At 48.0% G+C, this 14,689-nt stretch overlaps 1 protein-coding gene across 1 annotated transcript in view; it reads right to left on the reverse strand.

Moving 5' to 3' along the window:
• Positions 1-8,045: 8,045 nt before the first annotated feature.
• KCNK10 (potassium two pore domain channel subfamily K member 10) overlaps positions 8,046-14,689 on the reverse strand; it is a 142,325-nt gene continuing 135,681 nt past the window's right edge. Inside the window, exon 7 of the mRNA XM_022576367.3 lies at positions 8,046-14,165. Coding sequence (XP_022432075.1) covers positions 13,545-14,165 — 621 coding nt within the window. The 3' untranslated portion in view covers positions 8,046-13,544. The remainder of the gene's footprint in view (positions 14,166-14,689) is intronic.

Genomic DNA, 14,689 nt, shown 5'->3' on the forward strand with positions numbered 1-14,689 from the left:
AGAGACGGAGACAGAAAAAGAGGAAGGTGAAGACACTACCTGGTGTCTTCCATTCTGTACTTGTACCTCTGCTGGATGGCCTAACACGTTTTCTGACAAGTAGGGAATTTTCTGACTTTCCCTGGTGGTGTCACAGCCAGCCCCCCACCTGAGTTCTCACTCTTCTCCCTCCCCAGAGATGGAGGGGGCCGGAAGGGGCGGGGAGGGCACTTTCGTGTATCACTCTTGGAGCCTTACTAATTCAGTGCTTTAGCTGAAACACAGGGAAATGGTGGGGGCGGGGTCTGAGGAGGAGGTCTCAGCGGCAGATGGCGCCCCTGTGATTTGCTGCTCATCTTCCAGAGCAGGGGCAGGACCGGTCCCCTAACTCCCAGGGTTTGGTAGCCTCACCTTAGGAAACTCATCCAAGTGACCATGGGAAGAGATGAGGTGCCCTGGCCCATCCGGTGCCTTTGATGACAAAGAGGTGGCATCTCCAGGGGGCGGTTGCCTCTACTAGGCTGTGGCTTTCAAGTTTGGATTAGAAGCTTCCCTGCAGGGAGGAGCCCAGGAGAAAGTGGGACCTGGAGCTACGCACATCTTGACTTTACATCCCCGGCCTGTCACCCACCAGTGTGGCTGTGACGTTGGGCAAGTCCCCCCGCCGCGGCAAACAGGAGCTACGTTTCTGTTATTATGGACAAGGGAGACTGTCAAGCTTGAACTTCTCGAAGGGTCTGACAAGCCAGCAACTATTGAAAGGCTCTTCAGTTTCTCTTAGAGCTAAAACATAAATAAAAAGGAAAAGAGAAGTTGAAAAGGGGAAACACACTCCAGAAGAAAAAGACTCGCCAAGACCCAAACACTGGGTCGGATATTTTTTCCACGGAATCAGTTCCATTCTGGATACAGTAGCCCTGGGGTATTCTAACCCAGAAAATTCTAATCTCTTGATTTTTTTTTTCTTTTAATCTTTTGTAAGAGGCCACCTCGTGCTTTGTTCTAATCGCCTTTGGGACATCTTCTGGGTCTCTTGTCCGAAAAGGCCCGGAAGCCTGGGCTTAAAGACACAGAAATGGGGGCGATCCCCACGGCCATGAGCACAGAAAACTGCTTTCATTTAATGAGGACTTACATTGTACACTTCCCTGCTCCGTCTGTCTGCGAGTTCTCTACACTAAACCAGCCCACAGGGAGGTAAAAGGGCACGAGACCTGCTTAGTAAAGTCCCCGATGCTTCCATACGTGTGTTTACCTATACTGTAGCCATCAACAAAATCATTTGCCTCCCTTCAACAGATGGAGCTGTTTGTACAAAGGCACAAACCCGGACACACTGCTTGGGCTTGGTGTACAAGTCAGTGCCGAAAGACCCCTGAGGACTCATGCTGTCCTGAGATGCAGCCAAGCACTCTCGGTGTCTGGCCTCCAATCTCCAAAGATCCCCTGGTCGCAGTCAAGTGCACTTGGCACGTGTTTTCAGACATGGGTGTATGAGTTGTTCTGTCTTGAGCACACGGTTGAGGGCCCTCGGAGCAGCCAGTCCCATGAAATCTCTTCCCCTGTCCTGGAGCACAGCACAGGGGCAGGTGTGGAAATCCTGGGAGAAAACCATCTCCCAGGGCCCGGCCCTCCACCCACCCCATCTGAAAGGGCCCTCCCTCGTCCCTTCAGTTTGCTACCCTTTGGGTTCTTTTTATGGCCTCGGGCCACCTCTTCTTCCTCTAGACCTTTTCTGAGATCATTTTTCCAAAACGTCTCACCGGCTCAGTGTCTGGCCCCCCCTCCAGCCTTCAGATCCTCGAACTGCCTCTGTACCTCGGACAGGGTGGGGAACCCCTCTCCCCCAGGAAGGTTCGTTCTCACCCCTCACCCTGTACCTAGACACCCTGGAATGTCTCCCTTTGTCCCACCCCGTGCAGAACCCACACCCCCGCTGGGAAGCAGAGCTCTGGTCCCACAGCCCAGGTACACTTTGCAAGCACCGCCCTCCAGGTCTTGCCACTCTCCTTTTTCCTTTTTTCACTCTCCTCTCCCCAGGCCGCAGCAGTGTTTTTTCCAGAATGAAAAAAATTATTTTGTCTCTTTGCTTCTGGGACACATTTTTGCCTGGGTCTCCATACCTTTCCCTCTTTACCAGTTTTCATTATTCTGTTAGTTATCCCCTAAGGATTCAGACTTGTGAGAAAATAAAAAAGGCAGAGAAATGCTAGGCTCTTTCTGCTTTCCATCCAGTCACATCCTTCTCTTGCCTGAATTGGGGCAGGAGGTGCAGGGGGCGGCGTATGCAGAGGGCAGACTGAAGAAAAGAAAGAGGAAAATTTAAGGAGAGAGAAAAATGTTTATACGCCAGAATAATCATCCAGCCTCATTCATAACCTGCAGTCAACTTTGGGGGATAAAGTTCTTCCCTCTAGGAGCTCCTTAAGGCCTGGGAAGGAGAGGGGGAGAGGAGAGGGGGAGGTGGCGAAGGTCCCACTCCTCCCCTCGACACACACACATGCCTATTTTCTAGAATAAGTCCTCCCTCAAGTTAGCTGGAAATTGGTCCTGGGTCCCAGATCCCACCGTGCTGAGCTGGTAAAGAGAGACAGCCCAGGGGCGGGTATAGAATATGCTGGGTGGATGGGTAGAATACGTGCGCCTGAGTATGTCTGGAGTTCAGTTCTGTGACCTGGTTTGGCCATAGGGTTGTCTGGATCCCTCTCTCCCCACAGGGGACCCCCATTTCGGTCCCCATCGCCCCTCCTTCTTCCCTGAGGGGGGAGACAAACTCTGCTCAGCACCACCCTCCTACCCACCAAGGCCGGAAGGGGATAGAAAACAGGAGCTCAGCTGAGGGTGTTCTTTGCCTCTAGTTACAGGAAACAGCCTTCCCCATCCTATTCTCAAAAAAGGGATTATCCAGTCTGAGGCACTGCCCAGATACAAAGTGTTTCTAGCATCGGAATCTTCCACAACTCTTCTGTTCCTGCCTTAGAAACGAGATGATACAGGTTCAAAACAAGAAGATTCATTTAGGACAGGAAAAAATGTTTAGGTGTGCAAGAAATAGTGAAGCCCTTTATTTTCTGTAAATCATTATCATTTCAATTTCAAGATCCATCCTACCAGGAATATAGGAAATTTCTACTTGGGTTGATGGTTTGGGCTGGGATCCTGGGACCCTGCACCTGCCCAGAACGCCCCCGGCCCTTCCCGCAGGGCTGCCCCCGGGGCTCCTCTGCTGAAGCCCATCGTGCCATGTCTCATGCCCTCTGTGTGGGACCCCAGACTTCTCTCTGCTCTGTCCCCATCGTAAGGAAATGTCTTCCGACGTGGGGAAGCCTCTTTCCCAGCCCTGCGTTCCGAGTCACTGTGCTTCCTGTTAAATGACATCCTCCTGTGTGCCCGCCTTTTGAAACAAAGAAGCAAGGAATCCTGTTGCCATTGTATTCCTCCCTTGAGGAAATGAAGCCAGAACCTGGGAGCTGCTTGATGTGAGACAAGAAGGAGGGGGAAACACAGGGAGGAGAGAGAGAAGCTGCTATACTGTGTCTTCCTCAGTCACACTTGCTTTCAGAAGGAGTTACAATTCCTGTTGCGATCAGTGAAGGGTAGAGCTTATCTTCTGTTCATCTTTTAAGTTTGGTTTAGAGTTTGTGATTTATTTCAGAAAATGTCTTACAGCAAAGTAATGCCAAGTGAAGATTCATTTGTGATATCCTCAGGACAAATGGATCAATCTCAAATATTATTATGCAGAATTCTGATTGGGAGTCATTCACATTCCCCTGTTCCCTAACCAGTCCTACTATGTATGCCTTCTTTAAGATGCCACCTCTTACAGGAAGCCTGCTTTGATTGTCACGGTGCATACCAATGCTCATGCTCTCTGAATCCCTAGCACTTTTGTGATAATTTCTTGTATTTTTGAACAGAATCACATACAGTCCTATTACGGTTCTTCCTCCAACCAGATTGCAGGATTTTACTGCTCCAGTGCACATTGCACAGCACTACCTAACTACAACATGAGATCCTTGAGGGCAGGGATCAAGGCTTTGCCATGCCCTGTCACTCTCCCAGGCCCTCACACAGAGTGGGGCTCCATAAGTATTTGTTAAATGAATGGATGAATGGATGGATGGATTGGATGGATTGGATGGATGGATGGATGGCTTGTACAGTCTTAACCAATTACCATCACCATTAGCTATTTCTTCTTTTTTTTTCCCCTCTCAGCAATAATTCAGTGGAGAAATTGTTTCAAATGCACATTCACTCATGGAAAGAAAGGAATGTCCTGTTACATTTCTTCTTTCTATGGAATCAGACACCTACAGAATGTTGTTTAAGGCACAGATTACTGTTCTACATAAAAAGTTGAAACTTAGAACCATAGATGATGCCAGCATTATGTGTATTTCTATTTCATACATTTGCAGCTTATGTCGTTGATTCTAGAATGTTGGAGTTCTCCAAGGTTCTTCATTTCAAAACAAATTTCTGTCTTACTGAGGCCTTGCACTTGTTCTTTGCCTCAGGTGTCTGTAAATGATTCAATTTTGAGTCATTCATATAGGCAGTCTGTAGATAACAGATACTGGAAAACATTTTAAAGTTATCATATTCCAAGTGAGGAAAAAAAAATCTGTATTTATCCTGAATGATTCCAAGTGATGAATCCTTAAATGACGTTTAAAATTCATTTACTAAACGTTAACTCTTTCAAATGGGTTATGCAAGACATTTCAAAAAATTTTTTTTTAGTTTTAGATTCTTGTAATGTATTTTTAAATGTATTTCCTAGAACAAGTCATACATAAAGGCAATACATAAAGGCAAATGAGTGCTGGCTTGTGTGCCATCTCAAATTCACACAGCCACGTATGCACTGCCATTTTAAGGCTGAATAGTTTTGTGTTCAGGGTGTGTGCGCACCACTCGTATTCCTGAGGTTGATGTAAATTCATAGAAGTGACGAGGTAAAAGTTGCCATTGGGGGTCAGTATTCTGTCTCTAGATGTCTTCCCAGATACTTTCCATTTACCTGGACCACTACCCTCTGACCTGGGCTCCCCTCACACACTGCATCCTCCCAACCTCCCCTCCAGCTCACCCCAGATTTGGGCTCCGCTCCTCTGCTCCTATCCTCCTCAGAGGCCCTTACGCAACACCATGGTTTTGGATTTGCTGTTTATCCAACAAATATCTTTTGATCTCCTACTATCGCGTTCCTGGCACTGGGACGGGCCCATGAAAACAAAGAGGGAGAAAGGTCTCCCTCTAGGAGCCCTCGGTGTGGGGAAGATAGACAATGACACAAATGGGGTGATGGTTGATACCAGGGGGTCACTGGAAGGCCATGTAGTCCAGTCCTGGAGGCGCAAGGAGTTTTCCAGAAAACTGATCCCCACAGCACAGTGGCCAAGAAATAGAGCAACCATGAGACCTCTCTGGGATTCTCAGGGCTAACTGGAGAGGAATTTGAGGGGCTGGAGCCCCACCAGGCAGCAGGGCAGGGCCAGAGGAATACTGTTTTATGGCTATTGCTATGATCCATTCCTACGAGGCCAAGCAGGAAGCCCTTTCCAATAAAAATATCATATCTAGGTACTTTGGGGTTCTCTAAGAAATGCAAGTCCATTTACTATCATTTTCGAAAACTCTTAATCTTCAACAAAGGTATCTAGTTATCCTGCCCCTGTTCTCAGAGTGACTAATGCTACTCAATTCTAAATGCTGTACCCTCATGAGACAGTGTGGGTGAATGATGCCTTAGTATTATTCTGAAAATAGTTCTGGCCTCACGGATACCATGAGAGAATCTCAGGGATGTAAGAAGGTCACTGGACAATACTTTGAGAACTGCTAACCTTGAGTAAGGTCTTAAAATGGATTCTGAGAATGCACGTGGATTAACAGGGAAGGTATTCTACAACTGATGAAAATACCTGCCTTGGGCATAGGTGTAAGGAGTGGTGGCACATTTGTCATATATTTGACATCCCCACAAAACATAATTTCGTATTTCCTAAGGTCATAGACATTCAAACTGTATCTCTAATAATAAGATTGGTTTTTAAATAAATATTCCATCATCTGTACATCTATATGAGAGCTATCCATCAAAGCAGTCACCTTTAGAGTCTAGTTATTTTAATATCACTGTGATTAAAATTTTGGAGTTCTTTGTAAACTCCAAATACAAATCAAATTCATTACTTTGTAGGCAAACTTGATTTGTTGTTGTTGTTGTTGTTTTTTGTTTTGTTTTGGGGGTTTTTTTTTGTGGTACGCGGGCCTCTCACTGTTGTGGCCTCTCCCGTTGCGGAGCACAGGCTCCGGACGCGCAGGCTCAGTGGCCATGGCTTACGGGCCCAGCCGCTCCGCGGCATGCGGGATCCTCCCAGACCGGGGCATGAACCTGTGTCCCCTGCATCGGCAGGCGGACTCTCAACCACTGCGCCACCAGGGAAGCCCGGCAAACTTGATTTTGACCAAGATGATACTCAAGAATTGGATAAATCACTTATCCCACCAGTCTTGGCTCCAAATGATTTCCAATTCACGAAAAAATTAAATCTGCCTTGAAGGATGCAAATGTGCTATCATGAAGGGTACTAAAATTATTCCACCAATAATTCGAGTGTCTATACTGTATCAGGTAGTGCGCAGTGCTGGGAATGAAAATGAGAGGCTGAGTTCCTGTCCTGAGGAGCTTTTCAGCTGCACCAGACAAGGGAACCAGCTGTTAAATCCAGTATAGCAGACGCTCGAGTTGAGGGGAGCCCACTGTGTTGAAGGCAGCTAACTCACTCTGAGGGGAAGGGGACGAGTGAGGGAAGATTCCCCACAGGTACCTCTTCAGCTCAGTACTGAAAGACTTGAAGAAGTCAGGTGGTGGTGGGATGGGGAAGGTGGCACATAAATGAGGAGGACTTCCGAAAGGGACAGCATGTGCGAAGACCTGGCAACAGAAGAAGAAAGCATGGACCATTGGGGAGCTTGCAAGTAATCCAAAATTGTGGTGGCAGAGACTGGTGTGCAAAGAGGCAGAAATACACGCAGGGCCTGGGATAGACCAGAGCTTTGGGGTTTTATCCTGAGGGCCAAGGAGAGCCACAGACCAATTTGTATTTTGGAAAGATCATTTTGAATTCCTACTACGCACCATGCACCATGCCCCAGGCCCATGAAAACAATAAAAATATGAAACGGATCCGTCCCCGCCCACCCATGACCAGTTGTCGCATTGGGTTAGCCTGGGTGCAGTTCTTGGCTTTGGCTACCGCGGCAGCCACTTGGCCTTGCTTAGTCCTGCAGCTGGGAACTCACCTTTGACCTCATGGCACGCCTCTCTCACAAACAGGATGAGAGAGACATTGCAGACAAGTCAGAAAGAGCCACATCACCTTTACTGGAAAAGTACTCAAAGCATATGTCCCTCGCAGCTGCGTGATCTGGTGAAAGAAACAGGTTTGGAGCTGACTCACTTGGGTTCGAAGTGTCTTATTCTCTCTGAGCCTCAAAGTCTGCATCTACAAAATGAAGAAACCCAACTTGTTTCGTTTGGAAGACCCAATGGCATGTTTGTAAACTGCCTAGCAGAGTACCTGGTAGGTAATAGGTGCTCAGAAATGGTGGGCATTTTATCTCTACCCATCATGACAAGCCCATGCTTGGTGGACACATAGCAAGGGCAAAATCAGATACAGCTTGAAGTGTTGGCACCCCAGGAGTTGTCCATTTTATACTGGCAGACTTGTCACAATGTCCAAATTCAGTGTTTCACCTAGAAAATGTGACATGCTGTCTGACCCCCAGCAACATGCAATCAGGACCAGATAAAAAGAGGGAGGTGAAAGTAAATGCGCAGTAACCATACTGGGTTAAGATTCCTCTTCTTGGGTTGCTGTGGGCTCCCCTGCCCGCAAGACAGCGAGTTTCCATCAGCTCTGCCCCGATGAATGCCAGCCAGGCATGCCCCAGATGACCTGCAGTCCTGAGTATAGCTCCCAACCCAGCCACTCTGAACCACGTTTGGCCCACAAAAGAAAGGAAAACAGGAGAGACATCGGATTGGATCTTCCAGAAGGTCTTTGTTGCAGTTTTCTCCATCAATGAAAAAAAAATTACATCATCAAATAAAGACAATAGCAGCACAGCTTATTGAAATGTTACAAGCAAAGTTGCTTTTGTACTTTTCCTAAGAACATTACGAAATTCCCTCCTCCCCCCACCCTGCATTATTTTCTGTAAAATGCCTTTTTTTTTTTTTTTAAAGCACCATGAAATCCTACAGAGAGAAAATTAGGTAAAACACCTCCACACGTGGGTTCATCGTTGTCACGGGGTCCCCTGCCTATGACTCTGGGATGGGTAAGAGACCAGAGGCTGGCATGTGGGTGGGTTTGCATATCGCTTCTACGCACCCCTGCACGTTCTCACCTCAAGCCCTGATGGCAGAGTGGAGGCTTCCCGGTTGTCCTGGACAGCGCAAGACCGCTGTAGAGATGGAGTGGGAATGCTGTCAAGGAGTTTTTTGGGTTTTTCGTAATGCACAGGGAACTATTTGAGATTTTTCACTTAAGAACTGAGAACAGAAAGATTCCAAATCTCTTAGGCACCTGTGAAAACGATCACGTTCGGTAAAATCAGAGACACCTCTTATTTCTCCTCATTGCCACTGCACCGATGTCACATGACATGAGGACCGCCCTGGGAGGACTGAGGTTTCCATGGCCTGTGGGTGGGGTGGTGAAGTAAGTACAAAGCAGCTGGTTCCTCATGCAAGGACAGAGGCTAGGACTTTATTTACAGCCCTGGAATCAGCATGCTATTCCAGTGTTTCCATACGCAGAATTCACAGCACCCACAAAGCCAAATTAAAGTCACCTGTGTTTCACAGAGTTGCCATCTGTATTTTCCAAGGCCATTACTAGCTCTTACACTCTACCACCAAGAGTTCCCTCCGCTCACGCAGCCACTGTCTGCACACAGTTGCATCATAACTGTGAGAAAGTATATCACCCTCCCCCCTTAAGACATCAGCGGGATGCAGGAAGCAGAGACATGAAATGCAGTACTGGCTTTTCTTATCTTTTTTTTTTTAGAGAGCCTCTGCATGTTTGTTTGTTTTCCTATGCCTTTCCTATGGTTCAGAAACCACAGTACACATTGGAATGGTCGACATTCTTACCCAATACAGTGAGTAAAAATCTGACCTACCCAAATTCTGGCCACATTCTCACTAACCCCCCAAACTAAGCATACAAATATATGAGCAGCATCGACAATCGACTCAGCCAAGAAGCATCATCTCAGAGGGAGGCAAGGGTGGTTTGCTAACATCTGGTACAACTAGGACTTTCAACATGGAACAGTCCTCACAGAACCCAAAGCAGCCATTTCCTCTGTGTGTGTGTGTGTGTGTGTGTGTGTGTGTGTGTGTGTGTAGGCGTCTGAGTAAGAAATGTCTGTCTATAGTATATGAATTCATAAAGTAATCAAAGGTAAACTTTACTACAATTGACTGCAAATAAAAACAGCTTAAAATGCTTTAGTCTTAACACCATGCAAAAAATGCCCACATGGCATGAGTCCCCTAGGTGACAGTGTGCTTGTAAGGTGACAGAGAGAGTCTACACAGGGCACGGACCTAATGTGGATACCAGGCTCCCAAATACATCTGGTCTCCATCAATCACCAAGAAAACAAATCCCAGAGGGCAAGAGACTAAGCTCTCATCTTCGCCTAAAATGAGTGGGGCCCGTTAGTCAGTGTTTACAAACCCAGGTAGTAATGTTCTTAATAAATGTAATTAACTCATGGACCAGGGAGTGTTTGGTCAGAGAACTGCAGAACTAAAAGGGACCTTAACGCTTAGCTGTGTTCCGCTCCCTTGATGTGCTGACGAGGTAACAGAGATATAGGCAAGGGGCCTGAGGGGCCCAAGATCACAGTCTGGGACTGGGGAGCACAGACAAACAGTCCCAGTCACCTTAGCTGTAGGTCGGGGACACCCGTACCTACACACACGTAAGGCCCTTCCCCAAAAGTGATAAAGTCCTAGAGTCACTATTGGATTAGGACTGAGTGTTGAGCTGAAGTCTCTCCAAATTGTCCCTTGGTTCTCACCACATCCATGTGGAGGAGAAATTCAATACCCAATTACCAGGAGAAACAACGGACACTGCGCACTGAAGTTACTGCCCCTGTGCTCTATCCATGTGCAAAATCAAAACGTTTTCTCCAGGTTGACGGTGGGGTGGGGAATGCAGGTTGGAAGGACGGGGCTGTGTCGACGCGTATGTAGAATTTGTAGCAGCTTTGCCTTATCCACGCAAATTCTACGTGTTACTTGGTCCTATCTTAAAAAGGTAACTTTCAAGCAACTCCAAAACAACTGGCCTCCCCCCAAATCTTAGCTTGTACACATGAAGTGAAGTCTCAGCTTCTCCTCTGGAGAGTACGTTATAGCTTGTCAAACACTCTGTCCACAGAGCTAATGGGTCAATCTCCACAAAGGGTGGGCTCTTCTTCGACTTTATTCATCAGGGCCTCGGCCCCATCTGTACTTGCGGAACTCCCAGGCAAGGGCTATTTTCGATCCCTCCATATTACTGTGATCTGACTCATCTGGACGAGCATTTACACACACACCAACGCCTGTTCTGTTTGGTAAAGTGTGCAGCTTAGAGCTTTGAATTGTTTTATTCCAGCTGTAGGCCGAGTTCCTGCAGGATAAGCAAGTAAAGTGCAAAAGCGTGCTTTCAAAGGGCATTTTTAACAATACAGAAAGGATGCCACCTACAGCATTCCCAAAACTAAAACCAAAATAATGTCCAATCAGCGTCTGCAAGGGCAACTCGTTAGGCCATGCTTACACAAAGACCTCATACCGTCTTGGCAGTAAAGATCTTCTCCCCACCTCTGTATGCTGTGTCCTTGAAACTAGAAAGACACACATTCACACACACACACACACACACAAACACACTCACACTCACAAGGGTGCATGACACTGACGCTGTAGCAAAGTCAAAAGCAGACTTTGGTCAGACAGACTTTGAATACCAGCTCCACCACCTTCTTGCTGTGTGATCTTAAGTAAGTTACTCACTTAGCTTCCCTGAGCCTCTGTGTCTTCAACTGTATAATGGGTTTCCAAACACTTCCCGGAGAGTATTGCTGGGAGGTTTCAGTGAGCCCACGCCCATAAAGTACCTCATCTAGAGCCTGGCCCATGGAAGCCACTGGATACAAGACAGGGAAGCCACTTGGCCAGATCTGCCTATAGGGTCTAGAATTTTAACCCACTATTATAAAGAAGGTACCAAGTAACAGAGGGCGGAAACCCAAATGAATGAGATCCTTGGACAGTTTAATCAGGAAGCTTTTAACTTGACAGAATAAGAAAAGCCCCAGTTATCTACCAATTTCTTAAAACACATTTTATGTCAGGCTGGAATGATTCCCACAAGAACCAACACCCACACCCGCATATACGTTGTTTTCCAAGTGTCTATTTATTACTATGTGGATACAGGATGTCACCAGTGAGCCACAGCCCCGTGGAGGCGTTAACCGAAACCGACCTCGGACAGGAGGGGTCTCATCAAACTTGATTCTTATTTGGCTCCTTTCCAAAAGCAATGCCAAAACTTTAAGTAGAGCCTAAAATTGGGGGGTGGGGGGCGGGGGCCAGAGGGCTACATGTGTTCTAGACAAGGGAGAGCTGTGTATTTGGGGGAAATGGGCAGGAAGAGGTCTGCCATGGTTCCAGTAGTCAAGGATGTGGTGGGTATAATTTTCCCTGAAAGCCCAGAAAGCATTAGATGGTTTCTGGAAGTCTCTGCTAGTCCTGTGATCTTGTGATAAATCTCCTCTCTGTATTAGTTATGTGACATCTGCAAACAGTGGCACCGAGCCTGGGAGGTCCATAACCAGCAACTTCCCAGTGTTGCCAGGCCCAAATGCTTAAGTGTGTGGCACAAATAACTAAGTTTGAACCCGCGTAACGGCCAGCCAACTCTGAAAAAGGCTGAGGCGCACACAGGCTGGTTGGCCTAGTACGTGTTTTTCCCTTTCTGATAAAAATTCACTTAGAATCTTCCTCTCCAAACCTATGACTAGCCACTCCCCCCTTTCCTTCACTGGATGTTCTAACCTCATGGAACAATCATAATTATCACCCCTTGTTGGTTACTCTTTGCCTAGAAACAATCAATCCCAGTGGTGTTCCAATTTTAGTGACTAGCAGGTGTGAGGAGAGAAAGGAGCAAAGGAAAATAAGTGATGCTTTCGGAATAAAGGAACACCCACACAGGAAAGTGAAATCTTTCAAATACTTCTTTTAAGTATTATTTTTTTTAAATGGCAATAATGGCACTTAAGCTGCAAGCAATGAAAACAATTCAATCTCCTTGTACAAGGGTTGGTTGAGGGATTAATTTTCCTTTTGTTTGCAGATAGCAAGATTGGGCCTCGGGTCACTATGTCTACCCTAAGACACCCAAAGGGACAAGAAGCCCTGAGATGGAATGATGCCATGGTCCTCCTTGGTGTGTCTCAGACATGCAGGATGTCTATAAAAATTTAGGATCAGCTAGACAGAACAGTAAGCCACCGGCATCGTGCAAGGCAATAGTTTTGGTATTTTCCCCCCTCTTATCAAAACAAATTGTAACAGAAGTTCCACTGGAAAAGTGAACATGAACATTTCAAAAGCCGGTTTATTTTCACCGTTGCACCCACTGAGGAAGATGCATGATTTTTGCCTGTAATCATGCAGCGGCTGAGGCTGAGTTCTCACCAATGCTTGCATGTTCTTTGGGACACCTGCCCCGGTGAGAAAGACAAAATTCAGTAGGCTTCTGCCATTGGTTAAGGTAATATCCACAGTGTGATATGTTTGTGATTTGTTTTTCTTTTGTAATGAGGAAAGCAATTGCACCTTTTAATATGTGCGCTCTGATCTGCTTCCAACAAATTCCAGGTGCTCTCGGGTCCCAAGGACATTCATTTGGAGCTTAGAAAGGCTAGGTATGCACTGAACCATTTGTATCAAAACTGGAGCTCAGAGCAACATTCTAAAATGTCCACTCTAACCCAAGTTACAAGTACCACTTCACACCCCAATCCAGTCCCCTTCTGTGTGCGCACATATCGCTAACAGTAGGTTCAGGAAATGACTCCATTTAACAGACACACCTGTTCCTTTCAGACGGCTGGTCTAAGGAATAGCTGCCCTTTTCTACCCGCCAGAGCGGGGCAGCGCTTCACTGGGGCACAGCATCGCCTGGACGTGCCCTTGACCTCTGCGGCCGTGACCTCCTATGCCTGCGAAGGCTCCCTGGGTGTCCTGCGGTCGAGATGGAAAGTGAAGTCCTTGTTCTTTGATTCCTTTGGGCAGAGCAAGCTTTCTCAGTCGTTTATGGCACAGTGAAATATATTCTTCGATGCTATGTAATTTCGGACTAACGAGAAGTCTTGTTTAAGGCACGTGTCTCAGGGTGAATTAAAAAACAAACAAACAAACAAAACCCACAACGCTGGGTCAAGTCCAATGTCCTTACCGTTTAGTTTCTGCCTTCAAGTAATGCGTTGTTCTCGCGCTCCTGGTCTTTGGTGTCCGTGGGGGCCACGCCATTCTCCATCTCGGCCTGCGGCTGGATGCAGTCAGTCAACACGGCCGTGCTCGAGTGGTCCGGGTTACACACCTTTTCCGCCTCCTCCTCTCTCTTCTCCTCATCCAGGGAGTAATTCCGGAAGGTCCTGTAGATCTTCTGAACATCCTCGGGCAAGGTCTTTCTGATGTCCTTGTTCTTCCTCTTGGTGAGCCTGGAGGCGGACCCGAACTTGTTGATTATGTTGTCCTCAGAGGCTCCCTGCCCGTGTTTGTTGAGCTGCTCGGACCCCTGCAGGCGCAGGTTGTTGGGCCTGTTGTTGATGCTGTCCTGGGACGAGGCCTTGAAGCGGCCCGCGTCCAGGGCGGCGAAGACGGAGCGCTTCTCGGGGGAGAGCATGTCGAGCGAGTGTGCCCTCTGGTCCAGGCCCAGGCGCCGGCGCTCCATGCTGCGGAGGGTGGCCGCCCGCTGCAGCTTGTCGTGGATCTCCACGCTCAGCCGCCGCCGCGTCTCCCGGAACTCCGCCGTCACGTTGGCCTTCCACTCGGCCGCGTGCGCCTTGATTTCACCCACCTGGCGGAGAGATGGGAAAACAGCCACGCGCTGAGGCATCCTCCTCCGCCTCGGCGTTCCGCCCCAGGCGCGCAGCCCTCGGGTGTCCCCGCGGGAAGGAGGCCGCGGCGGGGCCCCGCATCGCCCAGCGGGAGGGCCGGGATGCTACCTCTGCCCTCCCCCTTCCTGCCGCCTAGACACCCACCTCCGAATGGCTCGGGTCTAACGTGGCTCGGGAAGGCACACCTGCTGGGGAACCCGATGGAAGCTTGAGATCTGGAGACCGTGACTGAAGGAGGAGAGGCGTTTGGCATTCTGGGGCAGAGATCAATGTTTGGAGTCGGACAGGCCCGAGTTCCCGTTGTTTCCGCCCCCTTTTTAATCGTCTGGCCTCGTTCCTCCAGCATAACTCCGGGGCGGTCGTGCCTAGCTCACGGGGTTTTTCCTGTTACGTGAGGCAGGCATGCATCTAGCACGTTCAGCAGACACAAAGCAGGTGTTCAGCAGGTCCTTTGCCCTTCCCTGTCCCTCCAAGATCCATCTCT

Source organism: Delphinapterus leucas, chromosome 2 (genome assembly GCF_059928025.1).
Source record: "Delphinapterus leucas isolate spDelLeu-1000000601 "Yukka" chromosome 2, BTC_Dleu_Yukka2, whole genome shotgun sequence".
NCBI lineage: Eukaryota > Metazoa > Chordata > Mammalia > Artiodactyla > Monodontidae > Delphinapterus > Delphinapterus leucas.